The sequence below is a fragment of the Chlorocebus sabaeus genome, chromosome 8 (assembly GCF_047675955.1).
Source record: "Chlorocebus sabaeus isolate Y175 chromosome 8, mChlSab1.0.hap1, whole genome shotgun sequence".
Taxonomy (NCBI): Eukaryota; Metazoa; Chordata; class Mammalia; order Primates; family Cercopithecidae; genus Chlorocebus; species Chlorocebus sabaeus.
In genome coordinates, this window is record NC_132911.1 from 74,283,628 (window position 1) to 74,310,191 (window position 26,564).

At 38.6% G+C, this 26,564-nt stretch overlaps 1 protein-coding gene across 11 annotated transcripts in view; it reads right to left on the minus strand.

Moving 5' to 3' along the window:
- The window catches only part of NCOA2 (nuclear receptor coactivator 2), a 302,340-nt gene that overhangs the window by 39,571 nt on the left and 236,205 nt on the right, over positions 1 to 26,564 (minus strand). For all 11 annotated transcript variants that reach the window (XM_038000414.2, XM_008000837.3, XM_038000411.2 and 8 more), the window contains 7 exons: positions 26,373 to 26,476; positions 21,492 to 21,669; positions 17,858 to 18,046; positions 14,766 to 14,867; positions 14,014 to 14,157; positions 10,780 to 10,927; positions 7,234 to 8,503 (listed from right to left, as the gene is read on the minus strand). In XM_038000414.2, the coding sequence (XP_037856342.1) occupies positions 7,234 to 8,503; positions 10,780 to 10,927; positions 14,014 to 14,157; positions 14,766 to 14,867; positions 17,858 to 18,046; positions 21,492 to 21,669; positions 26,373 to 26,476 (2,135 nt within the window). The remainder of the gene's footprint in view (positions 1 to 7,233; positions 8,504 to 10,779; positions 10,928 to 14,013; positions 14,158 to 14,765; positions 14,868 to 17,857; positions 18,047 to 21,491; positions 21,670 to 26,372; positions 26,477 to 26,564) is intronic.

Consider the following 26,564-nt stretch of genomic DNA (forward strand, 5'->3'; position numbering starts at 1 on the left):
TATAAAAAGAGATGGCTGAATTAGAAAGAAAGCTCTCTTTCAGCATTGTGATTCATTGGCAATTTATAAATTCTCCTCTATTTTATGCTTATCATTCAATTAATTATGAGAATGTAGATTTCCAATTAATTATGAATAGACTATGACTTACGGTCCAGGTCTAGGTTTTATCGTCAAAACTCCCTAAGAAATAACAACAACAAAAGGGAAAAAAACTGGCATATAATGTAATGCAAATTTGCACCCAATCAGTATTTAATAAATGGTCATTTCCTTTCAGGATTTTTTTTTTTTTTTTTTAAATCTTTAAAAGAACACAGGGGTGGGGAGAGAGAAGCAAAGTAAGCTTGAAGTAACCATGAACTAAGCACTGCCTTTTCAATTTAAGTGGTCCTTTTTTTCTCTTTGGACTTTCAATTTTGGATGACAATGGCTTTCCCAGTCATTTGCCAGGTTAGGTGACAAGGTAGGGAAGCAGGATAAAAACTGGTTGCCCCCAAGGACAGCACTATTAATCTAATTATACAGAAGCTATCATTTTTTTTTTTATTTTTTTCTCTGAGAAAGGGTCTTGCTCTGTCACCCAGACTGGCATGCAGCAGCACAAACATTCATCCTCATAGCCTTGACCTCCTGGGCTTAAGTGATCCTGCCACCTTAGCCTCTTTAGTAGCTGGGACCACAGGCATGCACCACCATGTCTGGCTAATTTTTTTTTTTTTTTTTTTTTTTTTTAGAGATGGGGGTCTCCTTTTGTTGCCCAGGATGGTCTCTGAGCTCAAGTAATTCCCCCGCCTCAGCTTCCCAAAGTGCTGGGATTACAGGAGAGAGCCACTGTGCCTATCTACAGAAGTCATAAAAAATGTTTTCAAGGTTTCTCTTCCACTAAAAAAAAAAAAATTCAAGCATTAACATAAGCTAAGTATCACCACTATTTCACACTTAATACTTTTCTTCTATGAAGCTAAACTGGAATTTATTCTAGATTTTACAGATATTCTTTTAAATATAACCAATCTACGTGGCAGATATTTAAAATCAGATAGTGCATGCTAGGATTGCTTTCTAGTGCAGAAAGTAGTATGAACGATTTTTCTTGATGTGCAGGTGGAAAACATAAGTTAGTTTCCTCAGTCATTGGACTTGGAATCCTTGACCACAACTATTCCTTTCACCTACACTGGCAAATCAAATGAAATACATGGTGTACATCTGATAATGAGTTACACTTAAAGCAGGATGGCTTACATTTTATCTTACACACAATTCTTCCCCATGCAGAGGTTGGATATGCTAAGATTTCTGCAACTTGCAGCAAATGTAACATCCATAATAGATGTTTTTTGATTGGGTTTATTTCTCAAGTTAGGAAGAACAGAATGAAGTGACATTTTATTTTATTCTTCTCAGAGACAACTAGCTTAGCAATAACTGGGAGATCCATTTTCCTAACGCATTGTTAGAGCAATTATAAGACCATTTTTTAGTTAGTTTAGCCACTCAATTCTAACAAAAGAGGGAGGTATCAAATACACGGGAATTAGTTATTAGTTAGCTGGGTTCCAAAGTTAGCATCCTAAAATATAGACAGTCACAGACAGGCCAAATGATCCTTAAAGCTCTGTAGGAAGGCACCACACTGACTGTCTCCTCCAACGCTCTGTTTCCTCCAGAGCGGCAGCAAATTACTATTTCTTTGGCTGAGTCCTAAGTGAAGTAGTTTATGTAGGGGCCATGCTGCATTTTAAAAGCCCATAGGTACATGTTCATACTATTAGAGCCACAAGGGAACCAAAACCCAGCAAAGTCATGTCACCCACCTCACGATCACTCCACTACGGCATGTATTCATTGAGTTCAGTGGTGGGCAAAACTGCTCCTACTACTGAAATAACCATTTAATAACCATCTGTTCTTCCAGGAACATAAAACTGACTTTATGTACTTCAAATACATGTGTAAAGCTGACTCCACTGTAATCTTCTTTATCATGTTTTGCTGAATGCATAAGGTATAAACTGATACTCTCAGTATAAACATGTATTGCCCTCCAAGGACAGCGCCTGGAACTAAGTAATGGGCACTGAGTCAACACGATGAATTCTTTTAATCATATTAACACATAATTTAAAAAATCTTCCCCAAATCAGTAATTTTTTCATAGGAATTCCTATAATTTCCATTACTTTTTCAGAAAATGTTTCATAAAAATGTGTGGTAAATTTCCTTATATTTGTCACGTAGATCAGAAAAAGGCTCTAACAAACTGAGGTTATATCTGCTCTATGAAACCCGGTTTCCCTACTACAATGCTGCCCTGTGTCGAGCAATTTTAAAAGGTAGAAGCTCCATGTGTGGGGGTGAGGGAGGTGGGCTATAATAAGTGGTAAGTTGCCTCTTGAGAAAGCTCTGCAGATTACTTTTAAGAGAAATATCCAAAATAAATAGATCCATGTAAACAAAAGTAAAGTATGTTACTTCTCAATGGATACATTTATATTTGCGTCAAATCCCAGACATATGTAAAAGGAACTTTTGACAATATATATTAAGAACAGTCTAGACTCACACTTTTCCTTTTTTTTTTTTTTTTGAGATAAGGTCTCACTCTGTCACCCAGGCTGGAGTGCAGTGATGTAATCTAGGCTTACAGCAACCTCCACCTCCCAGGTTCAAGCAATTCTCCTGCCTCAGCCTCCCCAACAGCTGGAACTACAGGTGTGCACCACCACACCTGGCTCATTTTTGTATTTTTAGTAGAAACAGGGTTTCATCATGTTGGCCAGGCTGGTCTTGAACTGCCAACCTCAGGTGACCTGCCTGCCTTGGCTTCCCAAAAGTGCTGGGATTACAGGTGTGAGCCATCACGCCTGGCCTAAATACATTTTTCTTAAGAAAGCCATTCAGGATCTTCTTAGTATCAAAAGGAACTAGTTCTATGAAGGCTTTTAACTATGAACACTATTGGAATTTATTCAAGCTTAGCATCTGAAAAATGCATTATGAAGTTTTCCCCACTAGAGATATTACTTTGCCTGTGTTTATTCCTTGTCAATTTATGGAGTACACATTTAATGTTGTCAGAAGTTCACTTTACATGCTCTTCAAGGAGATAAAGTTCAGAATATCTATACCCCTCAGGTTAACAATAACATCTGATGACTACAGAATTTTTTTCTGTGTTCACTTAAGTTTTGGAAGGAATAAATCTGATTACATTAAGTTTCTTTTAAAAAATTTTCTCCCCTCAATTTTTGTAGGCTTTAATTCTCATCAAAGTTCTTCTAGTCTCTATCCACTTTGTTAGGCACAATTTCTTTACAAGACAAAAAGATTAATGCCTTCCTTTAAAATGCTTTGCCAAGATACTTTAAAGTTTTGCTTAGGCATCTATTTGAATGCTCAAATTAGCCACATCAATTTGAGTTGTTAGTTTAAAACTATTTCAGGCAGAAAATGAGTCAGAAAGATTTTTATAAAAGTTCTACAAAATGAAAATCAGACTTGATTTCTTTAATTTTTCATTTTTCTGGTTTTAGGATTTTTTCATGTCAAATCAACTTGTTCTCTGCAGGAAATATAAAAAGCACATGCATTTAAACAACATCAGTATTCTAATAAATTACAAAGCATCTTTTCAAAATATTTTAAATAAAAAGCATAATTTTACCGTACTTGCCTAACACAAAGTTGTTAAGAAACGGTAATACAATTCTACCACATCTGGAGAGAAATTTTCAGGATACTATCAGTTTAAAATATGGTTGCCTTTCTAATGGAGTCAAATGCCAAGAAGAAATTCTTTTTAGACTATTTCCAAACCTTATCATACGTGTCTCAGCGGCATTAGAAAGGACCCAGTAGTATCATTGGATTAAGTATCAACCATGTTCCACTGTGTAAATAAGCATGTAACTTAAAAAGTCTGTAAACATACTGGAAATTTTTCTGTTACTGTTTCCTGTTGGTTAGGAAATGCTGTAGAAACAAATGTTGTTTAACCACTCTGCCTGGTAAAAAATGCTATTTTGGGTATAATAGCACCATCGAAGTACTTCCTGTCCTTAATAAGTTAGTAATAGGTTAAACACACACTCAATCAATGGCTCTTTTCTGAATCAAAATAACAAGACAGTTAACTGTGCAATTCAGCCTCACTAACAGTTTGTTTTATCTCACTAAATAACTTATTGTATTCAAGTGAAGTGGAAGAAGTCTTCAATAAATTTGTACAGCAATCAATAGGAGATGCAATTAACCTGTATTTGGAAATAGTGAAGGTGAGCAAGAGGTGAAAGAATCATTGTTTTTTTCTTAAAGTAAGTCATTCTAACTTTGATCTAAATATAGGTAATGCACACTTCCTGTGGTAACTTTTCAAGCTGCAATGTTTTTGATGTTAAAATTGCTCCAAAGCAGTACTTCTGGTGGAGTTTTACATGAGAGTAAAGGGAGGACGAGACCAGCGACTGCATTTCATTAAGAAAAATATACTTACTATATGTGCCTCTGTGTGCACGTGCATGTGTGCCTGTGCACACTGCTTTTTGATTCACCCAAAGTGACAGATCTGTGCTGATTACACTCTGGACTTTCTGTTTCCTAGGTGAGATAATTTTTATCAGAAAAACATTTCTCCTAAATAATAATCTGAAACTGCAAGTGACTCAAGGACTTTTTTAAAAAAGTCCTCTTTTGTCAGTTTTTTGTTTGAAGTTAGTGCAATCACATAAATAAATACAGAAATACCAAAAAGTGGCCCCTTTCCTTGACCCTCTAAGTCCCTGGGGCCTCAGATCAGGCCTGGGATAGAAATAAATTGTTTACAGAGGGAAGGCCTGGCCACATTAGACACTAAGGGAGACCATCTCGCCCTCCAGCATGTGTCAAGAGACCGGAGTGCCACTGTCTGTGCCTGCCACTCTGGACTGCCACTAGCTGTGTAGATCCTAATCTAGTAAACCTCAAAAGATTAAAACACTTACAAGTGTTAATATGGTTTTACATTTCACTTTATTCAAGACATTGCTATTAATTTTCTGCTGAGACACTGGTTTCCCCATTTAATGATTTTACAGCCTTATAGAATAGCTTGCTAATAGAACCTTGCACTAACATTTAAGTTTAAGGATTAATCACCCAAGATGTTTATGTAATTTGGCTCTGCCTCCCTTGTGAAGGACATGTAGGTTTGAAAAATTATATCTGACCTTTAGGAATGGTAGCAGCTGTCAAGACATCAAAGTGAAAGAAATAAGGAAGCCAAGTGCTTAGAAGCCTAGATGGAGCCCAGCTAAAAGAGTAAGTGTGGCCTCGGCATCCCTGACGATGGCTCTCAACCCCAGACCTGCCTCTGGGTTAGCTCTACCGACTCAGCAGAGCTCCAGGGTACAGCAAGGGATGTACTTTTCCTCTCTCCATCCATTGAAGACACTGACAAATGAAATATCCTCTTGCAAAACAAATTTCAAGGACAAACCTTGAGCCATTTAAAGAAGGAAGGCCTCTTGGCTTCTTCACTTTTTAACCAATCACGACTCAAGAACAGATAAGAAGTACAGGGCATATTCAGGGACTACAGGAAAGTGATGGCTAGGGTGAAGTCTTGGATCATTGATTCCCCAGGAAATGTCTCATGCCAAGTCACTGTGGCTGTTAATAACCCATGTTTTCTTTAAATGGGTTTTTATTTTTTGAGATAGGGTCTCAATCTATTGCCTAGGCTGGAGTGCAGTGGTGCAATCATAGCTTACTGTAGCCTCCAACTCCTGGGCTCAAGCAGCCTCAATCTCCTGAGTAGCTGAGACTACAGGTGCATGCCACCACACCTAGCTAATTTTTCATGTTTTCTAGAGATGGGGTTTCATCATGCTGCCCAGGCTGGTCTTGAACTCCTGTCCTCAAGCAGTCCTCCACCTTGGCCTCCCAAAGTGTTGGGATTAGAGGCATGAGCCACTTCACCCAGTCTGTTTTTGTTTTTTAATAAAGAAAAATAATAGCTTACTTTTTCTCTGTGATGTCATTATCTCCTTAGAGGATTATCAAGAATGATTTGGGGTGGAAGGTTGAGGAGATGTTGATCAAAGGATACAAATTTCAGTTAGGAAGAATAAGTTCAAGAGATCTACTGTACAACACTGTGGCTACAGTTAGTAATGATGTATTATATGCCTGAAAATCACTAATAGATTTTAAGTGTTTGTACTCCAAAAAGTGTGTGAAGTAATGTATTGATTAGCTTGAGCTAGCCACTCCAGGATACGTATTCCAAAACAACATGTTGTATACCATAAATATATACAATTCTAATTTGTCAAGTATAAATAAGAATTATTTTGAATATCACTTAAGGTATCTTGGATTTTTTTCAGGGAATTTATTTTTCAGACAAGAAGAGCACATAATGTAGCCTATTATTCTAGTTTTGAATTTACATAACATGGCTCAGATGTACTAATGTCAGTTCTACCTTTCTCTCTCCTTTCTACTATCCCTTTCCCTCTTAAATATTTTTTATACCAGTGGTCTAAGAAATTCTTTTGTATTAATCAGAAGTTTAGTTAAGAATATAGAGAAGTATAATGACCTTCATTGGGTTTCAAAACCAGTTAAACTCTGATCTTATAAAGAGAGAAAGGTAAATAAGAAATAATTCAATTAAGTCTGTTCTGACAAAGCCCAGTTTCAAGGAAGTGATTATCTCCAATTCAGGCAGCATCTATAACAGAGGCTAGCAAACTACCACCAGCCTGTGGGCTAAATCCTGTTTTTGTATGAGCTAAGAATGAATTTACATTTTTTAATGGTTGAAAAAATTTTTTAATATTTTGTGACACATGATAATTGCATGAAATTCAAATTTCAGTGTCTATAAGCAATGCTTTATTGGAGCAAAGTCATATTCAAGTTTGTTTACACAGTGTCTGTGGCTGCTTTTGCACTACAATGGTGGAGTTGAATGGTTTTGACAGAGACTATATGGCCTGCAAAGCCTAAAATACTTACCATTTGGTCCTCACAAAAAAAGGCCTGCCCACCCATGTTGAATAACAATTTCACTCTTTGCTAGGAGAGTATTTGAAACACACAGCTTCAGTGAGAGTTTCAAGGTAAGAAGAACAAAGGAGAAAGCTTATTTTTATCCAATCACCTGAGACTTCAAAATGCCCCTATGGAGAAAATCCTTGATGGATACAGATTAGCACACCTGCGAGAAGACATGATAAAACTTACCTGGTCACCAGGCTCAAAGCTCATCTCCTCCTTCTCAGTTTTCATTGCTATTAATTTTGTGTTACTGGCAGGATCTGTCTTACTGTCCAGACGCTCAAGTTTGGGGGTTATTTCTGGTAAACCAATATCTTTAGTATCATCTTTATCCAGCAAATAGCGAAGTAGTGCATTCTCTTTCTTCTTGGGGCTCACCGGTTCCTGTTTAATAGTCACTTCTGATCCAGGAGCTGTGCTGCTGGACTCCTGGCTCAGGTCTTTGCCTGTGGCTTCTGCTGTTAACTTGGCCAAGTCCACAGGGGAACTGCTGTCCTGCAACAGTCTGTGCAAAATTTTATGCTTCTCCTTGAGCGAGGTTCCATGTGTTGACCCAGAACCAGGCAAGCTACCTGTGGAGTCTTTGTTTGTGTCCGACAAAGAGCTGGCTAAGGGCGAGGGCTCCATCTGATCAGATTTGGTGGTCAGCAGCTGCAGGAGTTTGGTCTGCCCTTTGCTGTCGTGCAGTCTGCTCTGCCCGTCGGCTCTCTCGCTGCTCACGGTCGGGGGCAGGTTGGGGTCATTTGTTTCCTTTTGCTCTCCAGGATGGCAGCTGCTCTCTGCTTGTCCAGTTGTACCTTCAGAGGGCTCCCCATAAAGTCCAAAACAGTCTTTTGAGTCCAAGCTTCCCATCTTGCTGAGTGGGGGAGGATTCATATTAACTGGGGAGTTTTGCAAATTGCCCATTTTTAGGTCTGGTGAAGCCAGCGATGACCCTAATGAGACCCCGTGCCCCTCACTGAGGGCCTGAAGTGCATTGAGGGAGCTGTTGGTATAACTATGGCTATTTCCTGTGCTGCTGCAAACTCCCACAGGGGAATGCAAGCTTCCTGCAGGGGAAAACTGACTGGGTGGGATTCGAGGGCTGCCAGCCACTCCAGGGCTCATGCGATGCCTTGGTGAAAGCATGGAGGTGGGCTGTCCTGGATTCATGCCAGGGCTGCTTTGTGAGGGGCTGTTCATTTTGAGTGCATAGTTACTACCCTGAGGAGTGGTTGCTTGCATGCCTGACACATGGTTCATTCCCCCAGAACCACCAAACCTGCCCATGGGCATGCCCATTTGTTCCTTTGGGCCATTTATGGGAAAATTTATATTGCTACTGAGGGTCATGTCCTGACCTGGGTTCCCACTGCACAGGGCCTGATGGGCAGGGCTGCTAGAGCTAATTGGATTCAATGGCTTCCCCATCGTTTGTCCAGTCAGATCCGGATTCATCACACACACATTCTGCTCTCTGTATAATGAGAAAAGAAAGAAATGTAAGATAAAAAGAAAAATAACTTAGCAACTTGTTATTAATTTTTAAAAATGAAATGGCCTCTTCGCTTTAAAAGAACAGGCTATATTTTTAGGATAGATAATACTTTGTTGAAATCATCTGCAATTATGGACAAGACTGAACACGTACAGTGTTGAACCAAGAGGGATGTTTTTCAGGCAACTCATTAAGATGTCTGGTTTTACAGAGGGGGTGTGTTTAAATTTGACTACTACTGTATTGAAATTGCATTTACTAGACAAGACATTAACAGGGTTCCAATTACATAACACATCTTTCTCATGAGTAGCTGAGAGCTTGTACTGTCTTAAAGAAATGAGTAGAGCTGTCTTCGGTTTTTCTTCCAGAGATTATAATTCCTAACAATAGACACATCTGTAAGCCCAGAGCTCTGATATTTACTGCTTGGCTCAAGATAAACACACTTAGGGGAAAACAACTTGCCCCTAACTGTTAAGAGAAACTCTGCCAGTTCTAGAACTAACAGTTACTAAAACTGTTTAGAGTTAGATCACCTTGTTTAACAGATTTCCACTCACCTCCTCACCCCACATCCCTCCAAGTCAGACCAAGACCTCAGAGCCAACAGCTTGGGAAGGGAAGTTCAGAGTGACTTTAGTTTGTGATCTTATTACTCTACTTCTGGATAACTCCATTCCATCTCCTTATTAATGACTAAAAGAAGCCTTTCTGAGCAAGATGATTTTGCAAGTTCTATGAGCTTTAATTTACAGCCTTGGCAGTCACTTTAGAGTTACCAAATGTGTTCACAAATCCAAATAAAACAGGTTTCACAGATTGTCAAACATCAGCTTTTGGTTAGGTGGGTGAAATTCGCCACATCTGTAATCACTTTCAAACTGTTTCAGCTTGAGGTTAGATTTATTAACAGTTGGCAGAGTTGACTGATTTTTTTACTCCTAAATAGACAGTAAATTGAGAAATGTGATAAAATGGGACTCCTCAGCCAGAGTAATGTTATATATTTACTGATAGGACCTCATAAAGTTTTCCACGGCATAAGCATAAACATTTAGATAACTAATGAAATTTAATCATTTTCCTAAATATGTGCTCTAAGATAATAGGGTTTATGACATTTATTTAAAAATCAACATTCAATTTCTTTATCTTCACGTTTTTATGAAAATGTTTATTACCCTTCAATTTAAGGTCTAATGTTGAGAAGTTAATTTGAACCTGAGAACAAAAATTTAAAATATTATTTGTAAATATATACATAGAAAGTTCTAGATTTAGGCTGGGTGTGGTGGCCCACACCTGTAATCCCAGTGATTTGGGAGGCCAAGGTGGAAGGATCACTCAAGGCTGGAACACGCCTGTAATCACAGCTACTCAGGAGGCTGAGGCACAAGAATCGCCTGAACCCAAGAGGCAGAGGTTGCAGAGAGCTGAGATTGTGCCAGTGCACTCCAGTCTGGGAGACAGAGCAAGACTCTGCCTCACAAAAAGAAAAAAAAAAAAAAAAGGAAGTTCTACATTTAAACACACAGGAGCAGATATCATACTACTGACATCAATATTCCTGCCCTGCATTTGTTGCTACTGGGAGCTGATCAATAAATTTCTCTTTTTCAATGTAATGGGAAATTATGTCTGAGCAAAGTTAGTGCTAGCCTTGTGTTCTTCCAGCTGGGTTTTACAATTCACTAGTGTTAAGGCTAAAATTCAAAGTAGAGTCCTACTTTGCCAGCACAGTTGTTCTTTGGTTACATGGGGACTGGTTCTAGCCTCCACCCTGCCCCCACACCACAGATACTAAAATCCATGGATGCTCAAGTCCCTGATATAAAATGGCATAATTTTTGCATATAACCTATACACATCCTCCTATATACTTTAAATCATTTCTAGAAATCATTTCTTATAATACCTAATACAGTGTAAATACAGTTATAATACAAATAAAATAATACAGTATAATATTTTATATATATATATATATATATATTTCCCCCCACCCCCAAATATTTTCCATCTGTGGTTGGTTGAATCCTGGGATGCAGAACCCACAGATACACAGGGCCAATTTGTATTATGAATTGTCATTTAGCCAACAGCTAATAACAATTTAATTTTATATTTTACATTACTGGGATTGATGAGAAGAAATGTCTAACAAATCCTCAAAGCTCTAAAATGATTTGCTGCTTTTGTAATATCTCCTCTTAACTTGGAAATTAAAAATGACTTCTTAGAACTAGGATTACCTGTGAAGCATATGTAAAGATATTACAAGTTGAGGTTCATTAGTAGTCTGAGAACGGATGAGTTTGCTCTTCGTTTGTGCAGCAACAAGAGTGCCATCAGACAAGGAAAAACGATAGATTTGACTGAATGCCAATCCTTGTCTCAGTACTGCAGGCAAGCAAAGAAACAGAAGGCATGTTTAGGAAAAAAAAAACTGAGAGGTCGGGGAGGACAAGACATAATAAGAGTAATCAACTTCATTAAGTTTCATAATAGTTTCCCACCAGCATGTTAAAGAGTTATAAGTAATCTTTATGAGATTAAAATACAACGTTTTAAAAGCACATTTACTTTTCACTCAAAATACCAATAACCTCAATTATCTGTTTTTCTTATGAAAAGGAGTAAGAGCCTGGACCCTCAAACTGTGTTCTTAAAATCTTTATTATTATGGCAAAACAGTGTAAACCATTTATCAGTTCAAACAAGCTTTACAATGATTTGCTTAAAATGGTAGAAAACAATACAACGTATAAACAGGGTATCTCTTAGGTATACAATTTGACTTTAATTTCCTTGTAAAACTAATACAAATATTAAAATTTATGACATTAAGTATGTTCTCTGAATATTCATCTCGAAGTTACGTACTGTTCAATCCATCATCTCACACACTACTCTCCCCTAATCCTGTTTCTCACTGTGCAAGAAGTATTATTTTCGTGGTTAGGACAACAGGAAGTAAAAGATAAACAATCAGAAGAATCTATTCAGAGAAAAAAAGGCTAAACAAAACCGAAACAATAAAAGTGCAAATCTTAGCGACATTGGAATTGGTTTAACTTTTAGATAAGGGGTCAGGTGTTTCCATTTTCAAGACAATAACAAAATACAACACAAATCAACTAGGTTAAGACAATTTCTCTTAAAATAATTGAGATTTATCTTTTAAAGCTACTATGTTTTATAACTGTCTTATACCACCTATTAAAAAAGAACATTTCAATTCACTTTAAAAAAAAGACATATAATTTTAGTTCCTCTTAAACCATTTTAACAAGGCTACTATGTTGCTACCACATAATCCTCAGCACACATTTTGTGGGCTAAATAGTTACCCCTAAAGCAACCATGCGTATTCTCCATGCCACAAAACTGCCACGAGAGAGAGAGAGAGAGAGACAGAGAGAGAGAGACAGACAGAGAGAGAGAGAGAGAGAGAGAGAGAGAGAGAGAGAGAGAGAGACGCTGACATATAATGTGGATTCTAATTTCTTGGTAAAATTTCACTCTAAGCAATTTGTCTAATGACTTCTCTCTGCAGTTTCAGTTAGATACTACATTTAGGTTTCACTTTCTGCCATCAATTGTTGCACTATGTTAGTCTGAAGTGGCAGTACTGAAAATGAATTACTGAACATGTGAGTATCTTGCTTTGCATAATGTTTCTAAAAGATGACGTAAATGTAATTTTTTATAGTAAGACTTATATTTCCAATGGCTTGTAATTTCAGAATTTTAACTGACCTTGGCTGTGATCCCTAAAGATTTTCATTTATACTTGGTCTACATCCAACAACTCAGAAAAGTAGGTATGTGTAAGCCCTCACCTGAACACATTTAGGAAGTGCCTCCATTTAAACAACCCTTTGCAGATTTCTGTTCAGTGTAACTGATCATCCCTGATCTTACCTATTTCAAAAGTTTGAAATGTCTATATGGGGTTTCATTCTAGTGGGTCCCATCTGTTTAAATCTAGCGCAGTGTCTGGTGCATCTGTGTAAATCCTTTTGTAAGGAATCAGGTTGCCAAAGAATTAAACTCCGGACCCAAGGATGCCGAACATGTTTGCTTATGCCAGTTTCTTGGTTTTTGTTATTACTATTCTTTTTATTTTAAACCGGATGTAATGAAATTGTAGGTTAAATATTGATTTCTGTCAATGTAGCATCTTTATTTCCTTGTATTCTTTCCAACTTAAGGAAAAATGCTGGAAGATACAAGTTGTTGGATTATGCACTCACTTCTAAAAAATAGGATGAATAGGATGAAAAGAATAAATAAGATGAGGAAAAAATAAGGGCATGGTAGAGACAGGTCATTTATTATGATTTTTGCTTTTTTATAAGTGATCTAAAAAGCATAAAGTTTAAACATACCAACACTATTGGTAAAGTGCCAGATGCACATTAGGTAGATGATGACAAACTCAAACTCCATTTTCAATAACTAGTTACAAATTTTTTCTGCAAGGATGCAGACAATTGTCGAAGCTGAGTTACAAGCTGCACTGCACTGCACAAGTCCCTCCCGTGCAGTATGGCCCAGCTGACAGTGCATGTGGAGCCCTGGCCAACCACACTGCTGGGACACAGAGAGAAGGACAGTCTTGCTCCCCAAATTAGCACATACTAAAGCAAAAGGGAGGTTTTTTTGGTTCATACCTCTTTAACAGAAAACAAAAATGCACTTGAGAAAAAGTGATTCTTTGGAAAGACCTTTGGAAGCAGCATGACAGTGACCAAAATGGGCTCAGACAGATGTCCTGCACTGATACTGAATGCTAGAGAGTCAGTCATTTCACCTGCCTCAACCTCCTTGTCCCCTTGTCCAGAGTGACAGATGTGACGTCCACGTCACAGGCTTGCTGTGAGGGCCAGTGAGAGGAGGCAAAAGGGACAATGCCACACAAAGACCAGGTACTCAATAAGGGCTGCTGTTATTACTGAAGTCTTGGGCTCAGTTCCAGCTGTCCTACTGCTTAAGTCAGTGAGCTGAGACAAGTTGTGTCAACTTTTGGGCCCTCTAGAAACACCTGGGTAGTCTTTGCTGGTTACCACCTTGAAGAAGGGCTTGGGGCCCCCACCATTACCTCCACCAGGGATTCACTCACTCTCCAAAATTCCACTTATTCTTATATTCAGATTCTAACTGAATCGTTAATATTTCTCTTCATTAGATGGTACTTATAATTTTGTTATACATCTAGAAGCTCCTGGATCAAAGAAAATGACCTCTTTCTTCCTCCTTTTGTCTGTCTCTGTGACACTATCATCTCCTGTTCTACTTTCGTCACTCTTCTGTCCAACAGGTTCTCCTGTTAAAATTTTCCTTCAGAAGGCAACATCTACGCCAGATGAGACAGCTCACGAGAACAGTTACCAGCTCTGTTCCCAAGGTGAACTCCAGGAATCACTGAGAGAAAGCTCCCACAGGAAGCAATAATTTAAGAAAAATCATTTAGAGATGCCTACCTTCATGATGATGCCTCTTGGCATAGGACACAGATTCTCCTTCATGCTGCGCGTGGAACTTCTGAATGCACCTTCTTACCAGGTCCTCCCAGCCTGGTTTCATGGCTGCTCTCATGGTGCTGGTATCCAGAGAAGTGATCTTGCCTATTAAGTAACAGCAGGCATTATACCTACATGCCGATCTATTCTTTATGGAAATAAATATATATATATATATTTTTTTCTGAGACAAGAGTCTCACTCTGTCGTCCAGGCTGGAGTGCAGTGGTGCAATCTCAGCTCACTGCAACCTCCACCTCCTGGGTTCAAACGACTCTTGTGCGTCAGATGCCCAAGTAGCTGGGATTACAGGCGTGCACCACATTTGGCTAATTTTTATATTTTTAATACAGATGTTTTGCCACATTGGCCAGGCTGGCTTTGAACTCCTGACCTCAAGTGATCCTCCTGCCTCAGCCTCCCAAAGTGTTGGGGTTACAGGTGTGAGCCACCACGCCCGGCCAGAAATAATTAAATTTTAACAAGATCTAAATGTATTTATTTAAACTAGGTAACACAAGTACATGGACCAAAAGGGTATACAGTGACAGCCAGCATCTCTCTCTTTGGTCTTCCAACTCCTTGACATGTCTACTGCAGCAGCAATTGCTAGTACTAGCATCCTTACAGTCTTCTAAATACAGTCCTTGCATTGTCAAATATATAAGTATTCTAAAATGATTCCTTTGGTCCTCTTTGGAAACGAAATTTACCTTGGAGATCCTGGCGAGTAGTAAAACTTTCTGATGAGGGAAGAACTGGTCTTTCCTTCATGGGAACTCTTCTTGCCACGCAAATCAAGCAGGACTGCAAATCTTAAATCACACATGTTTACATTTATCATGTGGGGCTTTCCTAGTGATTCAAACAAACCCAAGTGTATTTATGACAGCACAGCCCATCATAAAAAAAGCAGTAAGGGAGAGAGTGATGAAACATTATGTACCTGAGCTTCTTACTGGTTTTATTCTCTCCATGAAAGTGGTAGGTGGGTAAGGGAGATGGAGGGTGGCTGTATAAAGAGAACTGGGGAGCAGAGGATAAACTGCCTAGGCCCCACGATACATGTGATGGAAAAACATCCACTACACTAAAGCCTTAATAATCTGAAACACTCTCTTCAGCAGTAGAAAAAAAAATGAAATCCTTTCTTTTTAAATGGCTGATAGAAAACCAGGTTAATATATAATGAAGTACAAAAATGATGAAACTAAAATCTGATACTCTTGCTTTATCAAGGGTTTGCTTCTTGAGTTTTAGGGTTCAGAAAACCTACGTACACCTTATGCCAAACTAAGTAAATACTACAATGGCAATATGCAATTTAAAGCAAAGAATATAAACTGGGTCTAGACACAGATTCAGAGAACGACTCCCACAATACCTAGAAAATGCAGCGTGCACCAGAACAGCTGCATTATAGTTCAGAATCTTGGCTGTGGACAGTTTCTCACACAGCCAGTTCTAACCACTTATTCCTCACCTTGCTTCAACTGTTTTATGCATCAGGGTTCACTTCTGGAGGAAAGGGAAAAGTTTTATTTATCTTTGTAACATGCAGAGCACACTGCACAGCCCTTTCAATTTAAAAAACACTGGACAAATGCTGTTGTTAAAAAACTTAAGTAATCCCTTCATGTCTCATGTCACTGATTTATGATTGTTTACCTCAAAATTTGAGAATTTCCTGAATTTGACAGAGTTTATTATCTATATTTGCTCCTGCTGCTACCCTATCTAAAATATCAGGCTGCCTCAATTTCTCCCTCCACAGGTATTCATGCTGTAAGGCAGAGGTCCTCTACAATCAGTACTTCACTAACTACTCTAGGACCCCACAGTGCCTCCTTGGACAGATTTTTCTTTCTCAACTTTTACAGAAATTTTAGTATATAGTTTGTAACTTGGCTGTTCCTGAATTGCTCTGTTGTAGTCTTTTAAAATTATTTCATTTATTATTTCTTCAACAAGACTGAAATATCCAGCAATAGTTGGTATCACAAAATTAAAATGCAATTATAGTCCTCAACAAAATAACAACTAAATTTTTGGGCACTATGAGATAAACACCTTTCTAGCTACTGTATGAGTTATTAACTCAGTTAATCCTCTTAACAGCTCTATGACACACGTAGTAGCATCATTTCCATTTTACAGACAAGAAGATCAAAGCACAAAGTTTAAGTAATTTGTCCAATGTCACACAAACCTTTGGCAAAGCCAGGATTAGAATCTGAGCATGCCATGGCTCAGAAACCCTGTGCTTATGCTATACTGTGTTAACACATAGAACGTACTTTTAAATGTACAAAAAATGTTTATAAAGCACAAAGTAATAAATTAGCTCAGCTATTCCTTTTTATACTGCCTTGGGAATATTATCACAGATGGATAAATTAGCAGCACTTACTCTGTTGCATAAAACAGAAAAAAATCATGTGACGTTCCTTACCTAGGCAAAATACTTAATTTTGAAATACTATATATTTATTATCTTTAACAGCTCTAATATTTCCTTCTCAATAAAATTTAAATTTTAAAATAAGCATTAAATAACTAGCATTCAACGCGAACCACAGTTCAGCATATTCATTTAAACCTTATTACATTCTGATACTGGTATTGGTGACTTCACTTGATAATAAACTGATACTCAGAAAGGCCAAGGATTCTGTCCAAAGTCCTAGCCAGAGCTGGGAGCAGCTGAATTAGGAGTTGGCCTGTCTGATTATGTAGCTCAGGATGTTTTCAGCCACAAGTGGTCCTCAGCTCTTTCCCTTATGCTCCCCACGTACAATGCACTCTTCAACACTGCCTTGTATTAGAGTGACACTCAGCTGTGTGGACAGTTTGCCTGGTGGGCTCAGGAGGTGGACACTACATCAGCATATCTTTATGGCAAACAGCCTAATAAACTTATAGTCTAAAACCCGCTCCATTCCCTGCTCCTGTCTCTATCCCCTCTTTAGTACCATTCTATTATATCACATTCTGGGCCCAGCATCCATGGATAGGCTACATGGATTCCAACAACTCCTTGAAAGTAAAACGCTGTTTTTACTGTGTGCATTTTTCTTTTTTGAGATGGAGTCTCACTCTGTCGCCCAGGCTGGAGTGCAATGGCGTGATCTTGGCTCACTGCAACCTCCGCCTCTCAGGTTTAAGTGATTCTCCTGCCTCAGCCACCTGAGTAGCTGGGACTACAGGCACATGCCAGCCACTAGGCTACTTTTTGTACTTTTAGTAGAGACGAGGTTTTACCATGTTGGCCAGGATGGTCTCGATCTCCTGACCTTGTGATCCACCTGCCTCAGTCTCCCAAAGTGCTGGGATTACAGGCATTGAGCCACCGTGCCAGGACAACTGTGCATTTTTCTAGGGCTGTGGCATACAGCTTGCACTAGATGTTCAAAGAGCCTACGATCCCCCAAAAGTGTGATCACTAATACAGTCACATTAGTACAGCAGCCACTAGCCACATGTGGCTATTCAAATGCAAATTTAATAAAATTAAAAATTCAGCCCCCTAGTTGCACTACTGACATTTCAAGTGCTCACCAGCCACACGTGGCTAGTGGCTGCCACACTAGACGCTAAAGATATGTCACTTCCACCATCGCAGGTAATTCTGTTGGACAGTGCTGTTCTGGAGACTTAAAAATTTCCATCACAAAATAGTAAAATTGAAAAGAACAAAGATACTGCCTCCTCACTTTTCTTCAGGTGACCACTAATTAACGTGTGAAAGAAGTAGCACAGGAATAAATACACAGACACATAAAACACCCTAGGGGTTCTGTCCCACCTTCTCCTTCTTCTTTGATGGACTTTGGTTGAGAGACAGCGAAGCACTGCATAGTTTCATATTTCTGATGAGCTTCCTGGTTATCATGACCCTCCTCTTCTGAATCAGGTAAAGGTTTTACCAGCATCCGACAATTGAAGGTATGGCTGTTCCGCCTTGGAGGTTCGCCAGACCATGATCCCCCATTCACTGAGCAAGGCAAAAGCAACCCAGTTTTACAGAGAAACAAACATCAGATTCATTGCCTCTGAATTATTAAAATGATGTAGGAAAAATATGATTATTTCATCTTTACGTAGTACTTTTATACTTTTCTAAATACTTTCATAATCTAGAGGAGGAAAAATCTTTTAACATTTTTACAACTTGGGAATATCCTGGGATTTTCTGTTTTTTTCCCCTAATTTTTAAAAATTTTATTATACTTCAAGTTCTGGGATGCATGTGGAATCTTGGGATTTTCAAAACATTTTCTACACCACTTCTTTACCCTGACTCCTTCCCTTCAAGTCCAGTACTGGATTGTTACTAGAATACTATAGTTTTCTACTTTTGCATCTTCCTAACTGATTTCTTGGAAATTTAGTTCAATCTACTTGCATTCCAATTTTAGATAAGTTACCCCTGCTCAAAACTCTGTGAGTGGCACCAAATGTAGTGCACATTAAATTCTTTCAGAGGATTTAGAATTGATGTAGTCTGCAGGATGAAGTACATTAACACAGACTCTCACTAACCAGCTCCACTGCATCCATCTAACGGGATCTTCCACATTCCCCTACACAAGCCTCCCCATGCTCCACCATACCAGGGCCGCATGGATGTCCTTGCTCCCGCTGCCACTCTATCTAACACATCAGGTTGCCTCAGTTTCTCTCTCCATAGGTACTCATGCTCTAAGGCTGAGGTCCTCTACAATCAATACTTTACTATCTACTCCCCCATACTGCCTCCTCGGGCAGATTTTTCTTTTCTCAAATTTTACAGAAATTTTAGTATATAGTTTATAACTTTGTTTTTCCTGAGTTGTTCAGTTGTAGTCTTTTAAAATTGTTTCACGTATATTTCTTCAATAAGACTGAAAAATCCTTGAAAATACATTGCTAATGTCATTTCTTTTCAAGTTAACTACTTCAGACATCTATTTGAGTATTAAAACTAAAAAAAGTATATATTTACTTTAAGAAAGAGACAATGAAAGAGAGGAAAGACATCAATTATTTTTGAAATGCATTAGAGATAACAATGAAGAACATAAAACAATGACCGATTTTGAGAATTAAAAGGTGTTTATGGATTTTACCAGGTTAACTTCTTCATTTGACACATAAAAAATCTGATGCTCAAAGACATGTTCAACTACTAGAAAAGTTGGAATCAGAACCAATCCTAATTCTCATTTTGGTGTTCTTTTCTATATTATTCCTTATGCTTTATCTAAAAATACTGGGGACAGTAGGACAATAGAACAGGGGATCAAAAAAAGGGTGAGTCGTAAGAAAACTAACATATTCTCCAGTAACCAGCTAGAGAAAATGGAGAAGGACACGTAGGTGTTATAGCAAACCCAATGGCCCATGAATGGCCCAGTGAACCCAAAGAACCCATGGCCACTGGGCTGTAGAATGAGAAAGGAAACAAACTCTAGAAAGGAAAAAGTTAGCTGTAAGAAATCATCTTAAAATTACAGAAAAACCCATAACTAGCTTTGTATATCTTTGCAGACATTTGGAAAGTTCATTTCAGCACAGCATTTTATTTTATTATTATTACTTTTTTGAAACAGAGTCCCTGTCACCAAGGCTGGAGTACAGTGGTGTGATCTTGGCTCACTGCAATCTCCACTTCCTGGGCTCAAGGGATTCTCGTGCCTCAGCCTCTGGAGAAGCTGGGATTACAGGCACGAGCCACAACACCCGGCTAATGTTTTGCATTTTTAGTGGAGGCAGGGTTTTGGCATGTTGGCCAGGCTGGTCTCGAACTCCTGACCTCAAGTGATCTACCAGCCTCGGCCTCCCAAAGTGCTGGGATTACAGGGGTGAGCCACTGAGCCCAGCCATTATCAGCATATAAAAAAGCTTATTTACAAAATAAAGACTACACAGAGTAATCAACTGAAGAGAAAAAGAGTTCCTATTAAGTCAGATTAATAAGTTGAAAGTTAAAAGGATACAATATAAAGTAAGGCAAAAAGCTCTTTAGACAAGTGAATTAATAATAGTGAATTAATAAGTAGAGGTCTTTTAAGGAAGTTGTAAAACTACTGAAGAGATCTGAAAATATTAGTTACTTGAAATAAGAAATCCCATTTTAATTTACTAGAGAATATAATAAAGGAATCCTACACAAGTATTCACACATTTTGCATTACTGTTGTAGTCACTGAACAAAGAATTATCACATAAAGGAAAAGCTAGCCCGAATGAAATTTGAAAAGGACCTTTTCCTACTTCTTATAACAGTAAGACCAGCTAGTATAAACCATCTTAAGAACAGAAATACTTGCCAACTCAGGATTTGACCTTATTTTTCATTTCTTTCAATCCGTGAAGATGTTCTTAGCATCATCAGTTTGAGAATATTAAAAAAAGAATCACTTAGTGAGTGGGAACAGCAGTACTCTAGAGCGGCAGCTAAGGTGGGCCCACGCTGTGAATCACCCACTGCACAGTGTGTCCTTAATCATCACGTATACTCGGACGACACCTCCAAAATAAGATGAAGTCAGGAAATTCGAGACAGGGAGAGTGGGCTAAGGGAGCAGCATCTGGTGATCACACCTACAGGGCCCACCGGAGAGTCTGCGAGACGGAAGAGCCCATTCAGGGCTTGGGCTGTAGCATCTGAACCTCTCCATCTGCCACTTGTTCCTTAACATTTTATTTCTAGAATGTGTATACACCTATAATACGCTTCATGTGCAGGACTCAAAATACGTTGAATCTCAAACTTCTCATGACCTTTGACTTTTCAGATGGTCATGGAGAAAATGGACAAAACGAAGTTGGCTAGAATGGAACAGGGTGAGGCAATGTGTCACCTTAAAAAACAATCTCTACATTATAGCACAAAGGATAGACGCTCAAGGGGATGGATACGCCATCTCCATGATGTGATTATTTCACACTGCATGTCTGTATCAAAACACCTCATGTACCCCATAAATACATACACCTACTATGTACCCACAAAAATAAAAAATAATTACACAACAATCTTAATGAAAATAGTTGCCATATAAGTCCTTTCCATCTGAATCATTTTCATGAATCCGAATCAATTTCTGTTTATTTATCATGAGATAATTACTGCCAAGCAAAATAATCATCATCATCATCATCATCATCATTTCTTGGCCTTCTGGCTAAGAAGCAATGATTTTCATGTACTTTAAATATAGGATCAAAAATGATCACTCATTTGAGATCAGTATCTAAAGATGCCCCCTTTTCCACGACTTTTAAGCTTAAACACATAAGCATCTGTGAAAAACTACCCAGTCACTCTCATCCCTATCTGATATAATACAGTTTTATTTGATCCACTTCAACCAAGACAATGTGTGTGTGTATGAGGCAGGGGCAAGTGGAAGTGAGGGGAGGTAGGGAGGGAGACCCAGCAGACAGTCATTTACCTATAGACTTTGGCAGCAGGTTTTTGACAAATTCCGTGTGGTCCCCAACATGCAAGATGCTATATACACTTTTGTTCATCAGCTCTTCTTGGTTATACCTTAGATACTGTGTCACATTCTCTGACACAAACACAACGTTGCCTTCCAGGTTCACTACAAAGAAGAACCCATCAAGGGCCTAGGGGACAAAGTACAAACTGTTAGGATGCGACAAAACATCACAGCAATTGTTAAGAAGGGAATGATCCCTTTAAGGGAAACACAATTCACACATGGATAGAAAAGAGATCTTTCTCAGCTCTCTCCCAGTTTTCAGGAACAATTAACACATTTTCTCTTGGTGAAACAGAAATTATTCCATCTTACTAAGTGGGAGAGAGAGCCTAGATTAGGGTTTCTTGTCACAAACTAAATGACCAATACTAACTCCATTAATTTATCAGGAGATAATTACTGTGAAGTAAAAGTGTACAGGCATTCATCTGTATTTTCAAAATGAGATTGACATACTCCACCGGGCCAAGAACAACTTTTATGTCACCAACCTAATGCATGGTAATTTTTATCTACAGTTTTTCATGTTATACAATGAGAGAAAGGAGTCATTAAAATTTTTTTCCCCAGTTTAAGGATGATTACCAGGAAAACCTTCCCAAATTTTACCACCTAGCTGTCACAGATTATATGAAAAACATCACAGATAATTTCAGACCTTTAAAGAAACATCAATCCTTTATTACTTGGTATATATGGGAAAGGGTCTCCGAAGTTTCTCTGATGTGGCAAACTCACCTTCACGGGGACCTCAGCATTGCCCTGCCCTTAGAAGGGCACTAATTATGCCAAATTATTCTATGTTACTTGTTCTCTAGATTAAGAAGCATGTTCCTAAATTACCTAAATAACAGCAGCAAGCTTCCGGTAATGAGTTCACAGCTTCACTTTTTGTTGTCATCCCAATGGAGGTGAGGGAAGGAGATAAAAAATCTAGGATCATTTCAGGAAGTTGAGATAATAATAGTGGATGTGGACATGTTCAGTGTGCCTTACACGTACCTCCTGGAAGGAATGTTTTATCTTTCCCTACTTATAGAGGAGGAAACTGAGGCTCAAAGAGGTTAACGTCTCAGAACTAGTCAGTGGTAGTACAGCTTGAATGTGAATCCAGGAGGATCAGATTCCAAAGCTCATGCTTTGATGACCATTCAGTACAGTCCTCTACTCTAATATTCATTCACCCCTAATCCATTTCCCATCATGTTCACCTTGGTGATGGAAATGTAGGGGGTTTAGTGAGTTTCTCCTGGTTACATTACCCCATTTTTCTTTTTTTGATCCTTGCTTATCAAAGCTCTGTTTTTATGGGTCAGGTGAGTGATAAGGACTGAAAGCTTTATGTTGATTCATCATACCTGGGACCACAGCCATGGGGTCTAGTCAGTTTAGGCTGCTCAGTTTCTTTATGATACATGTTTATTACAATTTTCTCTTTTTTGGAGATAAGGTCTTGCTCTGCGCCCAGCGTGGTGTGCAGTGGCATGATCATAGCTCACTGCAGCCTTGAACTCCTGGGCTCAAGCTATCCTCCCACCTCAGCCTCCTGAGTAGCTAGGATCACAGGTATGCACCACCACACCCAGATATTTTTTATTTTTTGAGACAGGGTCTCACTCTGTTGCCTAGGCTGGGGTGCAGTGGCATGATCATGGCTCACTGCAGCCTTCACCTCCTGGGCCTAAGGGATCCTCCCACCTCAGCCTACCAAGTAGCTGGAACCACAGGCATGTACCATCACACTTGACTAATTTTTTTATTTTTGTAATGATGGAGTCTCCCCATGTTGCCCAAGTTGGTCTTGAACTCCTGGGTCCAAGTGATCCTCCTTGTCTCAGCTTCATAAAGGGGTGAAATTACAGGTATAAGTCAGTGCACCAGGCTTTTTAAATTTTCTGTAGAGAAAGGAACTCACTGTGTTGCCCAGGCTGGTCTCAAACTCTCGGCCTCAAGTGATCCTCCCACCACTCTGTAATCCCAAAGTGCTGGGATTATAGGCATGAGCCACTATACCCAGCATATTTATTACTTTTTTTTTTTTTTTTTTTTTTTTTTTGAGATGGAGTCGTCGCTCTGTCGCCCAGGCTGGAGTGCTGTGGCCGGATCTCAGCTCACTGCAAGCTCCGGCTCCCGGGTTTACGCCATTCTCCTGCCTCAGCCTCCCGAGTAGCTGGGACTACAGACGCCCGCCACCTCGTCCGGCTAATTTTTTGTATTTTTTAGTAGAGACGGGGTTTCACCATGTTAGCCAGGATGGTCTCGATCTCCTGACCTAGTGATCCGCCCGTCTCGGCCTCCCAAAGTGCTGGGATTACAGGCTTGAGCCACTATACCCAGCATGTTTATTACTATTTTTAAGATGAATGTCCTATGTATATACACATACAACAATGAATTTGGTGGATGGGGCCTAAAGTGTTTACTTTTTCCCTAGTTTGTTTTTTCCTTAAGTTACTATTAAACAGACTCCTATTTTATGAGCTATCTTTGAATATATTTCATCTTTAATTCTATTTTAATCACAAAACTAAGTGCTCTCTCAAATTAGAACTGACCATGAGGCACTAAAGAAAGGTTCACCCATTTGGTTTTTAAGTTTTTCTTAAAACATTCTATCAGGTTTTCTCAATGGTATGAACCACATGCAGGACAAAGCAAGACTACATGTAAATAAACAGCCTTTCATAATACATGGTACTAACCTTGAGAACTGTGTGCAAGTGTGTGCACTCAGGAGGTTAGGTGATAAGTTATATGCCCAGTGTCCCTTTTCAGCTCACTGATTTGGATATACCCTTTGATAGGGATTTTCATAATCATATTACCTTTGGTTCATTTTTAAAAGTACATGTTGCTTCCTACTGCTTATACCACAGTAAAAAGACTGACTTGAAGCATAATAAAACTGGAAGATGAAATTGTTTCATCTCATAAAGCGGTGTTTTTTTTAAGGCTCACTATGATATGCTCTGATGAAAAAAGCTGACATTTGGTTGTGCTGCCTAGCAACCACTATGCTATGATGTAAGCATGAGTGTGCATCTATGCCTAGGAACAGCTCCTTGAGAACATGTTCTCTCTGTTCAAGTGATTGCACGTAAACAGGGATAAAAATTTAAATTGAAACCGTAAGTCACCAGATTTAAGAATAACCTCTCTAACACATTTAACACTCAAGTCCTGCTACACAGGTTCTTGATCAATGTACTAAATTCTCAGAAGACTATTTTGAATGACAAAAATGTTGGTTTGATTTTATGACATCAGGTCTACTGAAATCTAGCAATCTGATTTCTACAATTGATGAACTCAAAGGGCTTGAGTCCCAGCTCCGGTTACTCCCAGCATTTCTATTTAGAAGTCTCAAAAGTCTTCCCAGGAGTTTCCACTCTAATATTCCCCCTACCCCAAGATACGATGAATAAACACAGGTATAGGGAAATTTCCCAACTGTAATAATTTAGTTAACATAATTTTCAAATCAGTTTTTAATTTATAATTCAAACATTTTTCCAAAGGAAATTATCCACTTTCTTTCATTTAATTCTAAATGGTCCACCTAGTTACAGTTTTCATAATCTGCTTCTAAGAACCCAGAGAGAAGTAGCACTCTCTGGCCTTCCATTGCCTTGTTGACTATAGAATATTGGGTTAAGTGTGTTTTTGCTTTTCTCCTGGAAGGTGAGGCTGAATGTTTTCAAGCCAGTGATTCAAGAGGAGATAAGCAAGGGCCAACACTGGGACATTTAAAGCCTTTTGGCCAGCAGGTTCAGCCCCAGGAAATGAAGTTTGTCATTTCTAAATACAAAGTCTGGGTCAGACGATCTTGAAGTCTTTATTGTGTGCCCCCTTCTGCCCTGCCCCCAATTTTATGGTAGATTTTCACAGAATTAGATTTTCTTAAAAATCCCTTTAAACATCAACTGAAAAAAAGAGATAAGGGGGACTATTGGTTATCTTTGTTTTAAAAATCAGAATTGTTGGCTGCTGCAGCAAGCTAGCTGATTCTACACTGGCAGTGCTGCAAAGCTTCTGGCCATGCAGTCTTTTCAACCTCATCATATCATCAGCCGAGCAAATTATCCTGAGAACTGACATAATTTATGTCTCAGGGTTCCTCTGTTTCTTGTTATATATTCACTGACATTTTTTTTTCTCATCTTACCATAACCTACATCTTGAATTTTAATTTTGGAAAAGGTACAGCAAAGCACTTGGCTTTTAGTACTAGTTAATAAAATAGAAAAACTGTACTTTACAAATTCTAGACATTAGCTGGTCATAAAGCTTCCTTAATAAAGAACAGGTAGTTAAGACCAACCTTATGCTTCTCTTCAAAGTTCCTTTTGCCTATTATTTCACTTTTCTTCCTTATGAGATAAATAAGCTAGTTTGAAACAGCATAAGTAGGAAGCATAAAGCTCCTCCTTGGTCCTCATATTTTAACCTGTATGTATAGGCATTTGTACATGGCATACACAAAATTTAAGAATTTTGAGAACATTTCAAGCTAAAATACAACACAGAATTTAGTAGGACTTGTGAATAGTTTCCCAAATAAATGCTCAACTGGCAATTACAACTTGTCAATGTCTACTATAATCTAGTTTATTTAATTCTATGCTAATTTCAAACACACATTTACTGGCAGCAGGAGCCAAAATATACGTAGAGACACAGAGCCTTATCAGTAAGCTCAAGAGGTACATAGTACTAGTACTAGTACTAGTGTGGATTCTCGTTAAATTATATTCACCTGAAATTAAATGTAATAATGTGAAGATCAACAAGATTTTAAAATACAGTACTAAAATGAAGATGTGCTACCTCAAGCATCATAGGCCCCAGCGCATCCTTGTCGATGACACCCTGCCCTGTAGAGGATACATCTGACTTCTGCACTTCATCTATGTTGGCAGCTGCTGCTTTCTCTGCAATAAACATAAGTGTGAATTAAATGGCAGTGCTATATCAAGGACAGAGTGACACAGAAATGTTTTTATTGTGATGATTTTTAAA